Source organism: Ursus maritimus, unplaced genomic scaffold, assembly GCF_017311325.1.
Source record: "Ursus maritimus isolate PB19 unplaced genomic scaffold, ASM1731132v1 scaffold_7, whole genome shotgun sequence".
Taxonomy (NCBI): Eukaryota; Metazoa; Chordata; class Mammalia; order Carnivora; family Ursidae; genus Ursus; species Ursus maritimus.
The window spans coordinates 14,186,830-14,203,660 of record NW_024426885.1 but is presented as its reverse complement, the minus strand read 5'-3'; the positions used below and the strand labels follow the sequence as shown (position 1 = coordinate 14,203,660).

At 49.6% G+C, this 16,831-nt stretch overlaps 1 protein-coding gene across 1 annotated transcript in view; it reads right to left on the bottom strand.

The window, feature by feature from the left end:
• Window positions 1-10,185: 10,185 nt before the first annotated feature.
• CUNH10orf82 (chromosome unknown C10orf82 homolog) overlaps window positions 10,186-16,831 on the bottom strand; it is a 6,749-nt gene continuing 103 nt past the window's right edge. The window contains exons 2-6 of the mRNA XM_040624124.1: window positions 15,415-15,480; window positions 12,812-13,030; window positions 11,273-11,459; window positions 10,675-10,775; window positions 10,186-10,553 (exon numbers count right to left, since the gene is read on the bottom strand). Of these exons, the coding sequence (XP_040480058.1) occupies window positions 10,408-10,553; window positions 10,675-10,775; window positions 11,273-11,459; window positions 12,812-13,030; window positions 15,415-15,469 (708 nt within the window). The 5' untranslated portion in view covers window positions 15,470-15,480 and the 3' untranslated portion in view covers window positions 10,186-10,407. The remainder of the gene's footprint in view (window positions 10,554-10,674; window positions 10,776-11,272; window positions 11,460-12,811; window positions 13,031-15,414; window positions 15,481-16,831) is intronic.

Here is a 16,831-nt window from a genome sequence, read left to right as displayed (position 1 = left end):
GCTTTTTGCACTACCAATAAATTGGATATTATTCTCTAATGGTACAGTAAGAGCTCCTTCATCCTACAGCTTCACAGATCCCACTGAGGGGTGCACGTGGTGTGGTTGTCTCTGCCAACGGACCTGTAAGCGTTCTCCAAATTTTCCCCATTATGAATATTCATGCAACTACTATCCTTTATGATTGTTTTACATTGTAAAAATTTGTCCAATAAATGTTTAGGATAGATTTCTTTTGGTCGGGATTGCCAAATTGCCCTCTGCAGCCGATATACCAACTTACACTCCAGCCAACACCACAGGGGGCTGACCCATGCCACATTGCCAGCCTTAGAGGCCAGGAAAGCCAAATACTGGTAATTTCATGCGGTTCCTTCTAACAGGAGGGCGCTTTGCACCCTTACCGGCACAGTGAATTGTCTAACCATTTTTGAATTTGGTAGCTTAAAGTGCTGTTTCTGAAGTTGTAATTTGTGTTTGTTTCACTATGAATGACGGTGAACATCCTTTCCGTGTTTAATGGCCCTTTGTCTTTCTTTCTCTGTAAATCGTCCGAGTCGTTCGCCCATTCCAGGCCTTTTTTCATCTCATTTTTACTTTAAAGAGCACTTTAAAAATTAAGAAAATTGGAATATTCTGTCAAATGCAAATATTTCCCCCAAGTTATCCTTCTCCCTGGGAGGAAACGGTAAGTCAGTCGAAGGGCCTAGGCATCTCCTCACAGGGCCTGGACCCGGCTCCCACATGGAAGGTTCTGCAGGCCCTGTAACCCACGGGGCTGCCCAGAGGGATCGAACCCCCTGAACTCCCACTAGGTTAGGGCCAGGTGGTGCGGCCAGGCCCAGGTCTCCAGCTTTCTGTCCCCAGCTGGATACTGGTCTGTATGGTCTTCTTCTGAGGTCACTGAGCAGGCCGAGTCTGTGCCCAGGTCCTGGGGGGCTCGGTGCCACCCCAGGCTGAGCAGTGGGGTGAATGCAGTCCTTCCAGCCTGGCCTTCTGCCCACATGTGGCCTCCCAGGCCCCCTGGCCAGCCTGCCTACTTGTTCCTAGGACGCCAGTGAGTTGGAAGGCTGGTGACAGGTAGCAGATGTTACTTTTGGGGCCTGAGGCATGGTGGCTTGGGGTACAGCAGTTGGGCAGGAGTTGGGCTATTTACTGTTTAATTCTTAGAATGCAGAAATGGCTCCAGTTAGCAATTCTGGGAATGGCGTCGTGGCAGAGCCCTGCAGGTGAGTCATCCTGAGATTCCAAGAATGAGAGCAGAAGGAGCTCTCTCTCCCCTTTACAGGGAGGCCTTGAATCCTGCAGAATAGCAGTGCTTGGGCTCAGCACCTGGCGGTTTTCCTTTACTAGCCTTTTCTCTTTGTATTCTCGACATTCTTTTCCTGCAACCCTACCCAGCATTTAAAATCTTGCCCTAATGCAGTGAAATAGGTCCACATCCGAGACCTACAAGGCTCCCTAGATCTCAATCAAGCTAAAATTATAGAACAGAGGTTCTCAGCCCCGGCTGCATATCAGAATTGACCGGGTAGCTTTAAAAGAAAACCCATGTCCAGGCCACACCCCAGGGCAGAATTGAGAATTTAGCGTTAGAACTTCTGGGGTGGAGCCCAGCACTAGTACTTTTAAAGCCCCCTGGAGATGTACAGTCAGGGCTGAAAACTACTGTTATGTTCCCTTCCAGGGCTATGTAAGGATACTTGCTCATCTTTTCCTCTTACTACTTCTCACACCGTGATATTGGGCTGTACGGGAGGGCAGGGCTGGCTTTGATTCCCAGTGTCCTGTCTTTCTACCCAAACTACCTGGGCTGGTTACTTCCTATCTCCAACCTCAGCACTTCCCTGGGAATAACAGTAGCCCTTCGGTACAGGGTGGCTGGAATGATTAAATAAGAGAAAGTATGCAAAACCCTTAGGGCCATGCCCACCGCCTGATAGACAGCCAATAAGTGAAGCAGGAAGAGCAGGCGGGCCTGAGTTATTCACAGAGACACCAAGACCAAGATTAAAGACAATTGCGGCTTCGGAAAAGGTATTTGAAGAGGACACAACAGAAATTAACATCCAGCGTACGTAATGAAAAGGACAGACCGGTGGAAGAATGGACAAAGGGACGCGAGCAGGCAGTGCACAAAGGGGGATCTGAACAATAAATGTTTGAGTTACCAGGGCACCTGCGTTTCGGCTCAGGTCATGATCTCAGGGTCCTGAGATTGAGCCCCACATGGGTCTCCATGCTTAGTGTGGAGTCTCCTTGTCCCTCTCCCTCTGCTCCTCCCCTCCGGGCTCACTTGCTCTCTCTCTCTCTCTCTGGAATACATAAAATAAGATCTTTAAAAAATAAAAAAAAATAAATGAGTTACTTTTGCCAGTAATGAATGGAATATAAATGAAATTAACAACATGACATTTGTACCCATCACACTGTTTTTAGCAATAAAAAAGAAACGAAGGGTCCATATTCATCAATATGGGTAGGTCAATATATCGATATGGGTAGATCCCCCCAATGTCCTGTTGGCAAGAAAAGCAAATGTTGGGAAGATACCATTTAGATACAGAAATTACCATTTATGGGGCGCCTGGGTGGCACAGCGGTTAAGCATCTGCCTTCGGCTCAGGGCGTGGTCCCGGCGTTATGGGATCGAGCCCCACATCAGGCTCTTCCACTATGAGCCTGCTTCTTCCTCTCCCACTCCCCCTGCTTGTGTTCCCTCTCTCGCTGGCTGTCTCTATCTCTGTCGAATAAATAAATAAAATCTTTAAAAAAAAAGAAAAAGAAATTACCATTTATGTACATTATTATTCCCCAAAGACTGCTACCCCCTGCGTGTGCGCTACAAATATCAAAACATGCACATTCAGAATCCTTCCTTATCGGTAATGTCACTTATTTTTTGTTATAATAGGACACAAAGCAAATATGACAAAAAGTTCATCTTTGCTAATTCCACAAGGTGGTCACAGAGGTGTTTGTCAACGTAATTTTTTGTAGTTTCAATTTTGTATCCAATTTTAAAAGAAAAAGGAGAGTTAGTGGTTGACAATATTTTGGAGTTCAGAGCCTGTCGCTGGTAGGAGGGATTGCCGGCGAGAGGTGACTGAGTGGTTTCTGGGACCCCAAGATGGTCCCATGTCTGTATTTACATTCAAATCCTGATTTATCAGCCACTGTTCCCAAGACACACGGCAAGAGCCTTCCTCCTCTTTGTCTTGGGAACCTGCATCTGTCACAATAAAACCCTCCATCTTCAGCCTCTCACAGTCTTGCCACTTGTCCCCAGTGTCGTGCCATCATGCCTGTTCCACATGACACTACCGATGAGGACAAAACCCAGGACCTGGGCAACCCCCGGCCAGAGCCAGCAGAGACCACGGTTGGAAAGACAGCTTTATTTCTTAGCGTTTACCTGCCCCCCTTCAACAAACCACGTGATTCCTACAAAGATCTCACTGAATCAAGATTTAATGGTCACAAAAGTGCGATACAAAGCCCTCCATTAAGAACCAGGCGTCTTCATCTTGTCTTCTCAGCCTCCGTGGGGGATAAATAATGAATACTTTACAAAGCTATTTTGTAACATGTTATGTTAAATGAACAACAAATTACTTTTTCCTTTACTAGCTTTTAATGCTAATGGTGCCATTTATTCCTGACCTTCAGATATATGAGATATTTTAAATGACAACGTGAAAAGAGTTCTTGTTTGAAAACGCGAGCTGCTTTAGACTGCATATTATTACTTCTAAGTATAGCGTGTGGCAGCATCACGCATTTCAGCCTCCCATTTCTATCTAACTAGTATATATTTCAGTTGACATTTATTGTTTTCCTGCATATGTGTCAAATTTCTTAACGATGACTCTGACAAAGGCGTAGAGCTCGGTATATATAAATTACATTTGCTACCATATAATCAGTGTTATCTATTAGAATGCTATTTGTGACAAATCACGTTCAAAATAAAAATTGAATTGATTTTTCTGTTATTTTAATATTGTGCCGCTCACAGCAAGCCTTTGATTGAATCTTAAACACTTTAATGTTCTATTTTTGTTTCAGGCAGCTCAGAAACGGGGTTTGCACTATTCACAAAGCTAAAACGATTTGTAAAACAACAAAATCAAATTTCAAAAAGCATCTTTGTTTTCCAGCCACAGGAGTAAATTTGGTGAAGCTATCATTACAGGGTACGCGACTTAGCGACCAAAGCCTCACATGCACATTTATTTTCTGTGCATCTATTTTCATCTAAATTAGATTTTAACTGTAATGCAGGGTATGAAAAGCCTCTGCCAGGCCTTTGTCTATACCTTTTCTCTCGACCCGTTGCAGGCTTCCTCCCAGCTAATCTGAGCTCCTCGCCCTGCTCCCTTTTGGCAGTGGGACCCCAAGACGTTCTATGTCCTGGGAGCATGGAGGTTCTGTTTTCCAGAGCCCCCAAAGGAGTCTCTCTTAAGAGGGCACCTGCTTGACCCAAATTACTTACAAGATGCATTATTCACGACTAGTTCCTGCCTGGCATCATCCCCTTGGGTTAACTCGTAGTTTAGGGCAGGGGCTGGCAAATGAAGGCTCAAGGGCCACCTGTGTTTGTACGGCCCTCCAGCTAAGAAGAATTTTCACGGCTTAAAATGGTTTTTTGCGAAAATCAGAAGGAGAATACTATTTCATGATACACAGAAATTATATGAACTTGACACTTCAGTGCCTGTAAAGAAAGTTTGATGGGAACACAGCTACACTTGTCCATTTACATATTGTCTGAAGCTGCTTTCCTGCTAAGATGGCAGAACTGAGTATTTGTGGTGGAGACCATATGGCCCAGTAGCCTAAAAAATGGACTATCTGACCCTTTAGAGAGAAAGTCTTCCAACCTTGGTTTAGAAGGAAGGGCCTTAGTAATTTATGTCTTTACTAAAAGGGTTGTCTCCTTCAGGGCAGGAGGCTGAGGGAGCATTCAAATAAAACGCATTCGTGACAATCAGTGTCATAGAAAGCTTTACAGACACATTGGCTAAAAGGTCCTCAAAATGTCAGGTAAGTTAGATAAAATGAGGACAAAAGGACAACCGAGAAAACAAAACAACCCCAACCTTCACAAAGCTTCAGATGTGATCAGTGTACGTGAATTATAAGGTGAGTCCAAAATGCCCCAGACAAATGGGTGGAAAAATAAGCTATCACCAAAACTGTGTTGAGTTTAAGCAAATGGGAGTGGCTTTGGGTCCAATGGCATTAAGCCAGAGGTCTGTTAGCAGCTGCCAGTCACCCAGACCCTGGGGCTGGGGGCTGGGACTGTGGAAGGCAGGGGGTGCCTCAGCCAGATGGAGAGGCCTGGGAAGAGTTGTCCTTGGTGTGACCTTCAGAACACATACTAGAAACGAGGGCTAAAGGAACTTGGGGCTGGGTGCTCGGCCTCTTCAGGTCATGGAATGCCTGGTGCCCTTTCCTGATGGTACCCCAGGCTAGCCGGGGAAGGTGGGGTATACGCTCCCTCTCAGCCTTTGGAGAATCCAAACAAATCTGGTTTGAATCCAGATATGAACACAGGCTTTTGTTGGGGACATATCAGCCTCCTTTGGGGGGGGGGCTATTTTTGGAAGACTGATGGAGGTTGGTGTACCCCACTGTCTCCCCACCAAGCTTGCCTCCATCAGCTGAGAAAAAGAGGCTTTCAGGGAGAGGGCAGGTGGGGACTCTGCCTGCTGGGTCTTCCCATCTAATGACAGCTCACCTGTAGAGTGCTGGCTATGGGCTGGGCACCAGGGGAAACTTTGGGTATTTGTTGCCGGAGAACTCAGGCGTGACGTGGGGGTAATTTGCTTAAGGAACTCAGAGGCCCCTTGGGAAAGGAGCCAAGACCCCAGCTCTTGAAACTTTTGGGGTGGGAGAGAGGCTGATGAGCAAGGCCTGGAACGGGGCAGGGAGAGGAGGGCCTCCAGTCTCTGGCCTTAATCAAACCTCTCAACTTCTGCTTCTGGTGGCGGTGTTCCTTTCTAGGGCCTTCAGCTCGGTCAGGGCAGCCGGTGAGTCTTGTGCCAGCAAAATGCCAGGCCATCCCCTTTGCGCACATGATTCATTTAGTCCTCTCAAACAACCTCACGAAGAAGACATCATCGTTGTCGAACAGGAGACTGGGGCTCGGAGTGGGTGAGTCTCTCACGCCAGATCACACAGCAGTCACATGGTACAAACAGATGTGAGCCCCCCCAGAACCCGGCTCTCGACCTCCTGAACCCCATTATACCAACTTGGTCGCCTTTAATATACTTTCGGGTTTCTCATTAATCCTGCCATCTCTTTTCTCTCTGAATTGACCCAACGGCTCGTGGAGCAGTAGTTCGTGTTGTGACAATGGTCACAATGACACAATGACAGAGGATCATACGACATGGCTGTGTGGCATGAAGGCTCTAAGTGTGCAGACTCTGGACTCAGACCGCCTGGGTTCCAGTTCGGGCTCTGCCATTTACTGTGTGACCCTGAGCAAAGTGCCTCAGTTTATCTATCCATAAGATGAAAATGTTTATAATAAAGAATACTAAGTAAGCTATTCCAGGTAAAGGACTTAGGCCAGAGCCTGACATAAGCAAACACATTAGCAGCTGCTGCTGGTTTTATTATTGGTCAGTGATGCCTGATCTGCCCCCCTCCTGGGGTAGAATCCTTGGAAGAAACGTACAGCGGTGAAGAGCACTTCATTAGTGGCCAGGAACCCTGGGTTCTGAACCGTTTTCTGTTTGTAATTCACCGTGCGAGCTCGGAGACATAACACCCCCATCCCCAACCCATGTCGGCGAGGTTCCCGGGTCCCTTTGCCCCAGTGGTAATTGACAATAAGAATATTTCCTGAGTACGTGTGGGCCAGATTTACCCACCTAATCTCTCTATTCTCATAACCAGCTGGGCTCCTGAGTGGGCTGTTTTGTTATCTGCATCTTACAAAGTAGGAAGTTGAGGCTCAGAGAGGTTAAGGAAAGCATCCAGAGTCACACAGCCAGTAAAACACAGAGTTAAAGCTGTGATTGAAATCCTGGTTAGAGCCAGCCCATCACTACTCTATGGGATGGGGAATAAGGACAAGCAACTGGACATCACCTCCCAACAGCCCGCCTCTGGGGGATTCTCGAACAGGAAGATAAAGAAGTGACCGCAAAAGAGCACTCCAATGCTAGGGAAGCCAAACTACCCCGACAAAAGGCCCCGTTGTCATAAGCAAACGCACAAACCCTCACCCTCAGTTTCTTCACGTCTCCAGACCCAGGGACATTTGTCTTATCAGGTAATGGAATTGTTTTTAGTGGCAAGAATGAGCTCATTACGGATGCAGCTTGTGCTAATAATGATAATGTGCTCCGCGGTAAAATCACCTCTCTGCCTCCCCCGACAGACGACGCTCCAGAAATTACAGGCTAGGGAGAAACCGCGAGGGTGAAGATGAAGGAAAAGAATTACAGTGGGGGGCCGCTTCCACAAAAGGAGTTACAGACCTGCGCCTTGAACTTGGTGATCTTAATCACGAAGTCGTAGAAGAATTAGATACTACGAAACCATTTTTAATCGCTGTTATTCAGTTTTGTTACCCATGTCACCCGGTTGCTGGGTTTTGCTTTTGTTTTACAGTTCAAGCCAATTTTCAAAGGCTGTACCAACCGATTTAGTCGGCGACTTCAACACCGATGCGTGATAGGGTCCCGTGGATAAGATCAAGATGAGAGCTCCTTGTAAGGACTCGCTTCAATCCTGGCACCCCTTAATTTCACGGGCAAAGAGCTCAATAACCTTGAGTCCACAGCAGTCATCTACAAAGTCTGTGAGTCTGGGAGAGGTGGCCAGGCAGAAACGGCTTCTGCCTCCCTCATTTCTGAGGGGCCAGCGGAGCTGTGGCAGGCTGGACCACCTGCCCCAGGCAGGGGACCCATCTATCTCCTGCTTTCCTTCCGGATGGAGGCGGGGGAGGGGCGGGGGCGGGGAGTCATTCTCCCAGGGTTTTAACAAAGTTGGAAAAAATCTAAACTATATTCATTGAGGTTTGTCCCAGCCCTTTGAACAAGATGCCAGCTACCTTCTACTGAGACGTGGCTTTCTTCCTCTAAACATACAATCTCAAGAAGATTAAAATATCTAAAATAAAGATTTTTTTTAAAGTAACGTTTTTGTCGTGATTATGAAAACAATACCTGTAGGCTGTGGAGAATTGGAGAGCACTCAAACAAGAAAATAAAAATAACTAATGATATACCACCATCCAAATAACCACTGGTAGCATTATGGGCTCACGTCCTGTCCCCTCCCCCCACTGTTTAAAAAATGAGAAACATTGGGGCGCCTGGGTGGCACAGCGGTTGAGCGTCTGCCTTCGGCTCAGGGCGTGATCCCAGCGTTATGGGATCGAGCCCCACATCAGGCTCCTCCACTGGGAGCCTGCTTCTTCCTCTCCCACTCCCCCTGCTTGTGTTCCCTCTCTCGCTGGCTGTCTCTATCTCCGTCAAATAAATAAATAAAATCTTTAAAAAAAAAATGAGAAACAGGATCATTGTGTGTGTGTGTGTGTGTGTGTGTGTGTGTACACACACGGGTTTGCTGTTATTGCACAGTTTTATGGTCTGTTTTTCATGTCTTATATTATAAAAATTTGTCCATAACAATTATTCTTCTATCACATTATTGTTTGGTAATGGGATAGACCATAATCCCAGGTCCTGTGGGGTTTGGGTTGCTGCTTTGTTCTGTATGAGTCACCCTGGACACACATCCCTCGCTGTTTCCCTGGACGAGGAAACGTATCTGGGTCAGGGCCCCTCTGGCTGTCTGGTGAAATATGCGGGCCTCTTCTCACAGTAAATGTTTTTAAATGCAGAAAGCAAAATACATGACGTTACAAGGGAAACAATTTATATTGAAATATGATCAGAGTATTAAATAGGACAGTTTTGCAAACTAACCATGTGTTTCTTTATACATAGATTGAGAAGCAGTACGTTAGCGGGCAGATACAGTAGCTCTAATAACTACGTAGTTTTAAGTAGTGATCGATGCTAACGTGACGTTAAGCTGTGTGCAACAAATGTCGTGATACGGATGCACCTGTGGCTTCTATTAGGCCAAAGTGACAGGTACGGCTGTGGTTTGTTGCGTAAATGAAGGGAATACTAAATCACACTTGGAGGTTCGTAAATACAAATAGGTCACTTTTTTCTCATCAAAGTTTTTTATACTCATCAGAGTTAAAGGTTTGACACCTGACTTTTCTGCCCAGGGAACCCTGGTGAAAATTCCCTCGCTGGGCAAGACTCTCGGGAGTTGAGTTGCTGTATTGTTTCGGCTCTGCCCATTTTTGAGCCTTTTGACGCCTGCAATGGTCTCTCTGCTCCAGCAGCGGCATTTGATGTCTTCTGAGGGCCAGCGGATGCAGAGCGCGGTCAGAGAGAGTGTCTGTTAGTGGCAACAAGCATTAGCCAGTGCTATGGGCCAAATTGTGTCCCCACCAAATGCTATGTTGAAGTCCTAACCCCAGTACCTCAGACTAGGACTTCTCTGGAAAGACGCTCATTGCAGGTACAATTAGCTAAGTTTAGACAAGCACATCCTGGAAAAGGGTGGGCCCTAATCCAGGGTGACTGGCATCCTTGTAAGAAGACAGCCATGTGAAGACACAGAGACACAGACGGGATGCCACGTGACCATAAAGACAGATTGTGGTTATGCACAAGGAAAGCCAAGGATTGCCAGCAAACCACCAGGAGCTGGAAAGAGGCAAGGAAGGGTTCTCCCTCAAGGTTTCAGAGGAAGCGGGGCCCTATTAATACCTTGAATTTGGATTTCTAGCTTCAAGAACCGTGAGGCAATACACTTCTGTTGTCTTATGGCATCCAGTCTGTTACAGCAGCCCATGAAACAAATACATCTCATGTCTGCTAGTCCTGAGGAGTGAGATTCTGAAACAGCAGGGTTGGGTGGGCATGGCGCCCGGGCCAGTGTTGGGAATGGCCACGTCAGGCCCCAAGATGGCTGACAGGGACTGCTGGTCAGAGGGCCGGGCTGAGGCTTCCAAAAGAGCCTGATCCAGGGACACAATGTTACCTCAAGGTAAGGAAGAGGTGGGCCTCACCCTGCCTCTTCTCAAGGTCAACATAACCTAGAAACCACCCCCCACCGTAGAAACCTTCAGCATGCTGAGAAGTATCCTCTTTATTCCCACACGACAATAAAAGGTCTTTATCATTAATGACATGCCATTGCCAAACAGACAGGGTGCAGGTGGCAGTTGAAAGGATTCTTAGGTTTTGAAATTTCTCTAGTGCCTGGTGGGTGTGGGGGAAGGGCTGGTTCTCATGCAGGAATGGTGAGCTTCTGAGTCCCCCTTTAAGTTCACCTCTCCCTGGGGGGCTGTCTGCATCAGCTTTCTGCATACCTCGCTGAGGACAGTGGCTCGAGATAAATCTTCCTGTTGCATGACATATTTGTCCTTTGGGCACAGCCACACGTCACTGGAGGTCTGGGGTCCTCTGTCAGGGGTCTTCCATGGGCAAGACAGCTACCACCTGGAAGAGAAACCATCCTGACCAGCTGTAGGCCAATGGCGCAGCTAAGCAGAGAGGCTCCTGCAAACATTTCACCCCTTTTTTAAAAGTAGTGAGAAAGAAAGAAAGAGTACTCCCTTACCTGGGATAGAAAAATCCGGATGTTTGGGCAGCGGCCCTTCATGCTGCAACACTTTTGGGGAAGCGGCAGAAGAAGGTTGTGTGGCCCTGTCTCCATATAGTCTAAAGAACAAAAGTCATAGACTTACTCTTTTTAATAATAAAGAGAAGAAATATAATCTATGTAGGTCCTGGGTGAGCACAGGGGGTTTCTTTCTAATCCTGACGATTTATCCTAAACTTAAAGGGTTATCATATCTCCATTTTGCTAAAGGGAAAATGGAGGCCAAAGAGCCGCCCTCCGCAGTGCCCTACCACGCCCCTCCCTCAGTGCCCTGAGGTTGCCGCCAGGACAGGTGGCCCTGTGGGTTTTTACTCGCCGCCTCTCCCTGCCAACGAGCAAAGATCACAATCGGGGCTTCTGGAGAATGCTGGGTGGGGTGGGGAGTGGTGGGTGGGGAGTGAAGGCCCTGCTATTACCAACAAGGCCCCTTCTGTACAACAAACCAGACACAAAAGCAGCCCTAGAGCTGGGATGTGGCGTCTGCGAACCCCCTGGCCCGTCATCTGCTCCGGCCCTGGTTCTCGTCACCTGCGGCTGCCCCGCACGCCGGACTTACTCCTCAAACGGCTTCAGGTGCGCTCTCCTGGCCTGCTCCGTGATGCCCAGGAAGTCCCTGTAGCAGTTTCTGGCCATGACAGTATACCGCGTGGCGCAGCCGAGTTCGGTGACCCTGGCTCTCGGGAGGTAGCCAGCCCAGCCAGGGATGGGGGGCTCCTGGAGAGGTTTCTTCATGTTTTTGCATTCTGTAAAAAGATACCGTGCTTCCTGAGGGCTTTGAGAGACCACAGAGTGGGCAGTGCTCCCGAAGGTAGCTGGCACCCCAACCGTTACCCCGGTGAACCCCTAGGCCTCTAGAAGCCCTAAGAGCAGCTGTGCCTGGTGGGCTGATTCTGTGTGCCGGGCACCTTGGTAGGGGCTTTCCAAATACCCTCTGGTTTCTGCTCTCCCGCACTGTGACAGGCTGACACCATCATCACCTCCACCCTACGCAACAGGACACTGAGACCTTAAAGAGGTTAAGAGAGCCTTGGCCAAGGTCACACGGCAAGGAAGAGGTAGGGCCAGGCTTCAAACCTGCGTCTGAGTGTCAAGGTCTTTCTCTTGAACAGATCCAAGCTTCACAGGAGAAAGGAAGCCGGAGAAGCATGCAGGTCAGAAGAAGGCACACCAGACTCAGCACCCGGACTCTGCCTCCAGGTCGTGAACGTGAACGACTCTGGCTGGCTGACCTGGTGCAACTTCCCACCGGTGAGATGGAGGGTTGCTGCCCGATCGCCTCCTCCAGTGGCTGTCAGAACAGAATTCGGCCACCGAGTCCCAGAATCTCAGAGCCGGAAGGCGCAGTGGGGAGCATCTAGCCCAGAGAGGGGAAGCCATGTGTCCTAGGTCACACAGCAAACAGTCACAGGGCTGGGCTGAATCTCAGACTCTTAGGCAGATGTTCTATATTACGGCTCGGAAAATGTTAAAGCCCAATAAATGTGGGAGTTAGCCGGCCCAGACAGGTACAGTCATGATTATACAGACAGTTCTAGAGTCCATTACTTTGCCTATAGGCCTTTAGACCTTAAAAATGGTCCGGGGCAAATCACCGTGCTGATTAGCCTTAGAGAATCACATCGTCAGTTGTTCTTGTCATTGTCACTGTGGTTATTATTCCGTGCCTGCCAGAGCTGGGTTCCAGCTGAGGTCTGACCTCAGACAAGGGCCACTCCATCTGCAGACTCACTGCCCCCATCTCTAAAATGGGAATAATAGTATCGGCCTCGTGAAATAATGGTGCCTGGCACAGAGAGAGCACCCCCAAAGCGTACATACTGAGATGGCAGGTGCGGTCTGAACGTTCATGGCCACCTGCAGGGGGAAGGGGGTCTCCGTTCGCAGCACGCTCTGGCCTGACCAGGACCGTGTCCCTCTCTCCCCCAGAAGATGCTTCTTTCTCATTGTATGAAACTAAGCCTTTCCGCCTGGCACCACACCATCTGGGGATTCGGAACTGGGTTGCAGTCACGCTCCCTGGGGCGGCTCAGGGGGCCTGCTGGGACCCTGCACTTGGGCCCCAGGAGAAGGGGACTGGTTTCCGGGGGGCCGGTACCCAGACTCAGGGGGTGGTACTGTCGATCGTACTGGTACAGCGCCCGCAGGACGGTCTCCTCGGAGCAGACGGGCTTCAGCCTCCGGGCAGCGGCCACCGAGCAGCGAAATTCCTCCATCTGGTTTTTATAGCGCTCTGTGCTCTCCTGGAAGATCTTCAGACAGTGGGACATGCTGTCCTTGCTGGTGGCTTGCTGGCAGCTAAGGTAGGGCACGAAGCCTGCAAGAGCCGACGAATCGCAGCCCTCAGCGAGGCCGTCGGAAGCTACAGAAGCTCCCGAGGACCTCAGCCCACTCCCTGGCATTTCTTCCTTGGCCGACAACACTGCATTTTTCCAAAGGCCATTAATACAAGCAGGGCTGTTGTTTGCACTGCACTGGGCCCTCCCAAGGCCACACAAAAAAATGACCTTGGAGCTGGGGAGGCAAGGCCCATTTCAACAAAGACGATGACAGTAATATTCTTTGATAGCAAAGCCCCTGATGTCAGTCTGAACAGCAAATGGGGAAAGCATTTAATGGGCCAAAATGATAGTCTGAGAAGTAATTGAAATTATTCATCTTTTTAGAGAGAAAGCTTATTTTCCTTGACACTTCCCAAATGCAATTTGGGATCTTTTTTTGTCAGACCATCGGGAAATTGCGGGCTTATTAAAAGCTGAGACCTATTACACAAAAAAGGTAAATTCATTATCTGTGAGGCCCACCCCCTAGAACAATTTTTTACCATTTCCCACAAAATAACATATAATCATTACAATTAGTATGGGTAAAACACAAGTATTTATTTAAACTGGAGGCTGAATCCCAGGGCCTACACTATTGTCACAATAAAACCATTTTTTTGAAAGAACAAATTGAGGAAAAACTGGTTAAGAACTTGGTTTTCAATGGCTAAATAAATAAATAAATAAATACCTCTCGCTCATTACTGAAGCCCAACGTTTTGCCTGTAACCCTAAAGGAACCCTGATTTCCGAGTCAAAAGCTACAACCCTGCCTCCCACACTCTGCAAGAAGCATCTAATTACTAGACTGTTCTCGAAGTCCTCCACCCACCAGCCAGGCTCCTCAACCCTAGGGCAATTAAAAGATACTCCAGTGTTGTGTGCGTAGGGGGGAGACCATAGAAACCGAGGGGGCCTGCCCCCAGGACCTACTGGGGCCTGGACAGATTTTACGTAATCGTATATATGTATACGTGCTGAGGAATTCTCGCGATCTTCGCTTCTTACTAAGGGCCGGGGCGATCTGAGGAGAAACCTGTCATTATCCCGTGTAGAGGGTTGAAATTGTGTCTCCCGAGTAGATATGTCCAAGTCCTAACCCCTGGGACCCGTGAATGTGACCTTACCTGGAAATAGGGTCTTTGCAGACGTCATTAAGGATTTGGGAACGAGATTATCCTTGACTGGGGATGGGCCCTAAATCCCTGGTCCACTGTCTACGTCTGGCCAGCTGGCTGGGCCAGGACAGGCACTTACGCTTTAGAGGACCCTTGTTGAAAGCACTCCGTTATAAGAAAAGGGAGAGGGGGATCTGAGAAAGGGACACAGAGGTGCAGGGCAGAAGGCTGCGTGAAGGGCCGTGTGAAGGCAGGCGCAGGGTTTGGAACCATGCGGCCACAAGCCACGGAACAGCTGAGGCCACGAGAAACTGGAAAAGACCAGGAAGGACCCTCCTCTAGAGGCTTCGGAGAGTGCATGGCCCTAGCGACACCTGGATTTCAGACTGCTTGCCACCAGAGCTGTGAGAGAACAAACTTCTGTTGTTTTACAAGGCAGCCCTAGGAAACTAATACACCCATTTAATAGACATTTTTACTTACCGCAGAGAGTAAGCAGCTCTTACAATCACATACACCTTGGAGGAGGAGGGACTGACACCTCGCTTTGGTAAGAACTCAAAGCCTGTTCTCTTACCCCGCCGGTAGGACCAGGGTGAGGCTGAGAGACCTTGGAATCTTGCATCTCCTCTCCTATGAACACCTTGTGTGAGAGCTGAGGGCCCTTGAGGACCACCTGATTTGTCACAGGGATGTGACTCAGTAAGTTCTCAGTAGCCCAGGAGCCCAAGGAGGAGAACCTTTAGGGTGACCAACTGTCCGTGTTTGCCAAGGACTTAGGGGTTTCCTGGGACTGAGGACTTTCAGTGCTAACACTGGGGCCATTCCAGACAAACCAGGGCACACAATCACTCTCCCTCTAAGGAACCCCGGAAGGAATGGGACCCTACGAACAGCCCTAGTGCGAGACTTGGGAAAGCTCGACTTAGGAAAAAGGACAGGGCCTCGGCTTATTCATTGTGTCTATCCCCACAGCATTGTGCCTATCTTGGCCCCAATACAATGAATACACATTAAGTGCTTCCTGCCTACCGGGCACGTGCTGCGAGATCTGGCCTAAGGTATAGCTCTCCACTTCTCGGAACTCAGTTATCAGCCATCGTCGGCAAGGGAGTGCTTTCGACAACTGTCTGCAACAGCTGAAGTGCCTGCACTGGCCCAGCCGGCCAGAAAGACATGGACAGTGGACCAAGGCAGGGACAGTGACCGGGACCACGGTTCTCCTGCCAGGCACGTCCTCAGAGCACATCACCACTTACCACTGTAGCCTGGTGTGACTGGCAGATGTCTCATGAAGGTCTTGGAAGACTCCATGGTTTCGCTCGCTGTTAATGAAGGGAAGAGGGAATGAAATGATCTCATCAAATGTCCCTGCCTCAGAACTCATGGTGCATGTGTTAGAGGCCTTAGGGGTAGAAGGACCCCCCTAGGGGTCTGGGACAGAGAGGCAGCACCGCCGTCTTAACGCAGAACCGGCAGACATAGTTGGCGTCAGTTATAAAAACAAGGGGCGTTCGCCTTGTATGTGAACTTAGATACGGGGCGCAGATCCCCATCCATGAACGTCTCCCCTCCTGGGACCTCCTTCATCCACCCAACCTTCCAGCCCGCCTGCCAGCAAGCGTGAACCACACTGTGGCCCACGACTGTGAGGAGGTTAGGATTATAAAGCTGAGCGGGACCCAGAAGCCCCCCTGGGAAGCCCCTGAACCTCAGAAGAGGGGAGAGATGAAGCACTCCCACCCCCAGAGCCTTTCTTTCTCCAGGGGGAAAGGGGCGCACCAGGGATGTCTGCTGACCCCAGCCCCCATCACCCCTAGGACAGGGGGCAGTGTCTGGGGACATTTTTGGTCGTCACAACTGGGGGATGGGGTGCTGCTCGTATCTAGTGAGTGGGAGGCCGAGGGTGCTGCTGAACACCATACAGGACACAGGGCAGCCCCGCAAAGAAGAATTAGAGAAAGTTCCGGCTGGAAGGGCCGGGACGTCCCCAAAGGCTGGTCTGGAGTCCAAGATGGGTGAGGTGGGGGGAGTGGGGGGGGTGGATCACCACCGCATGGGTTTATGTGGCTGCTGCCTCCCCAGCCAGACCCCTTCCCCCCCCCCCAGGATGGTTTCTGGGTCCCCCTGAGGGCGGGGTCCTGCATCTGGGCCTCTGTTGAGGCTGCCCAATGCTACGCTGCGGGCCAGGTCATCCCTCAAAAGTGAGGCCTTCACAGCCAGGACGGGTGGTCCTGGGGGGAGGGGAGGGGTCTGCGCTTAGTCCGCAGTGGGGGGAACTTTAAACACCCTCGGACAATTACAGAATGTTCGCTCTGACTCCCCAGACAGGGACTGAGCTCCTGTTAAATCCTCACTGCCGCCCTAAGGGTTGGTTCCCCTTTGGGCCCCCCATTTATAGATGAGAAAAATAAAGCACAGAGAGGCTAAGTAACTTGTTTGAGCGTTCTCCCATCCAAGGAGGTATGAACGAACCCCACATCTAAATTCTGAGGGCAAGATTCTGTCATCCAAAGGCGTGGCTCTGGGGAGGGGGCTGGGTCGCAGCCCCGGCAGCTGCCTGAAGGAGGTGGAATCCGAGAGGAGGGAGGAGCGTGGAGACGAGGTGTGCTGGGGGTGGGGGCCCGGAGGGGTCGCTAAGCTCCGCCACAGCCCCCGCCCCCCTGCCTCCTCCCC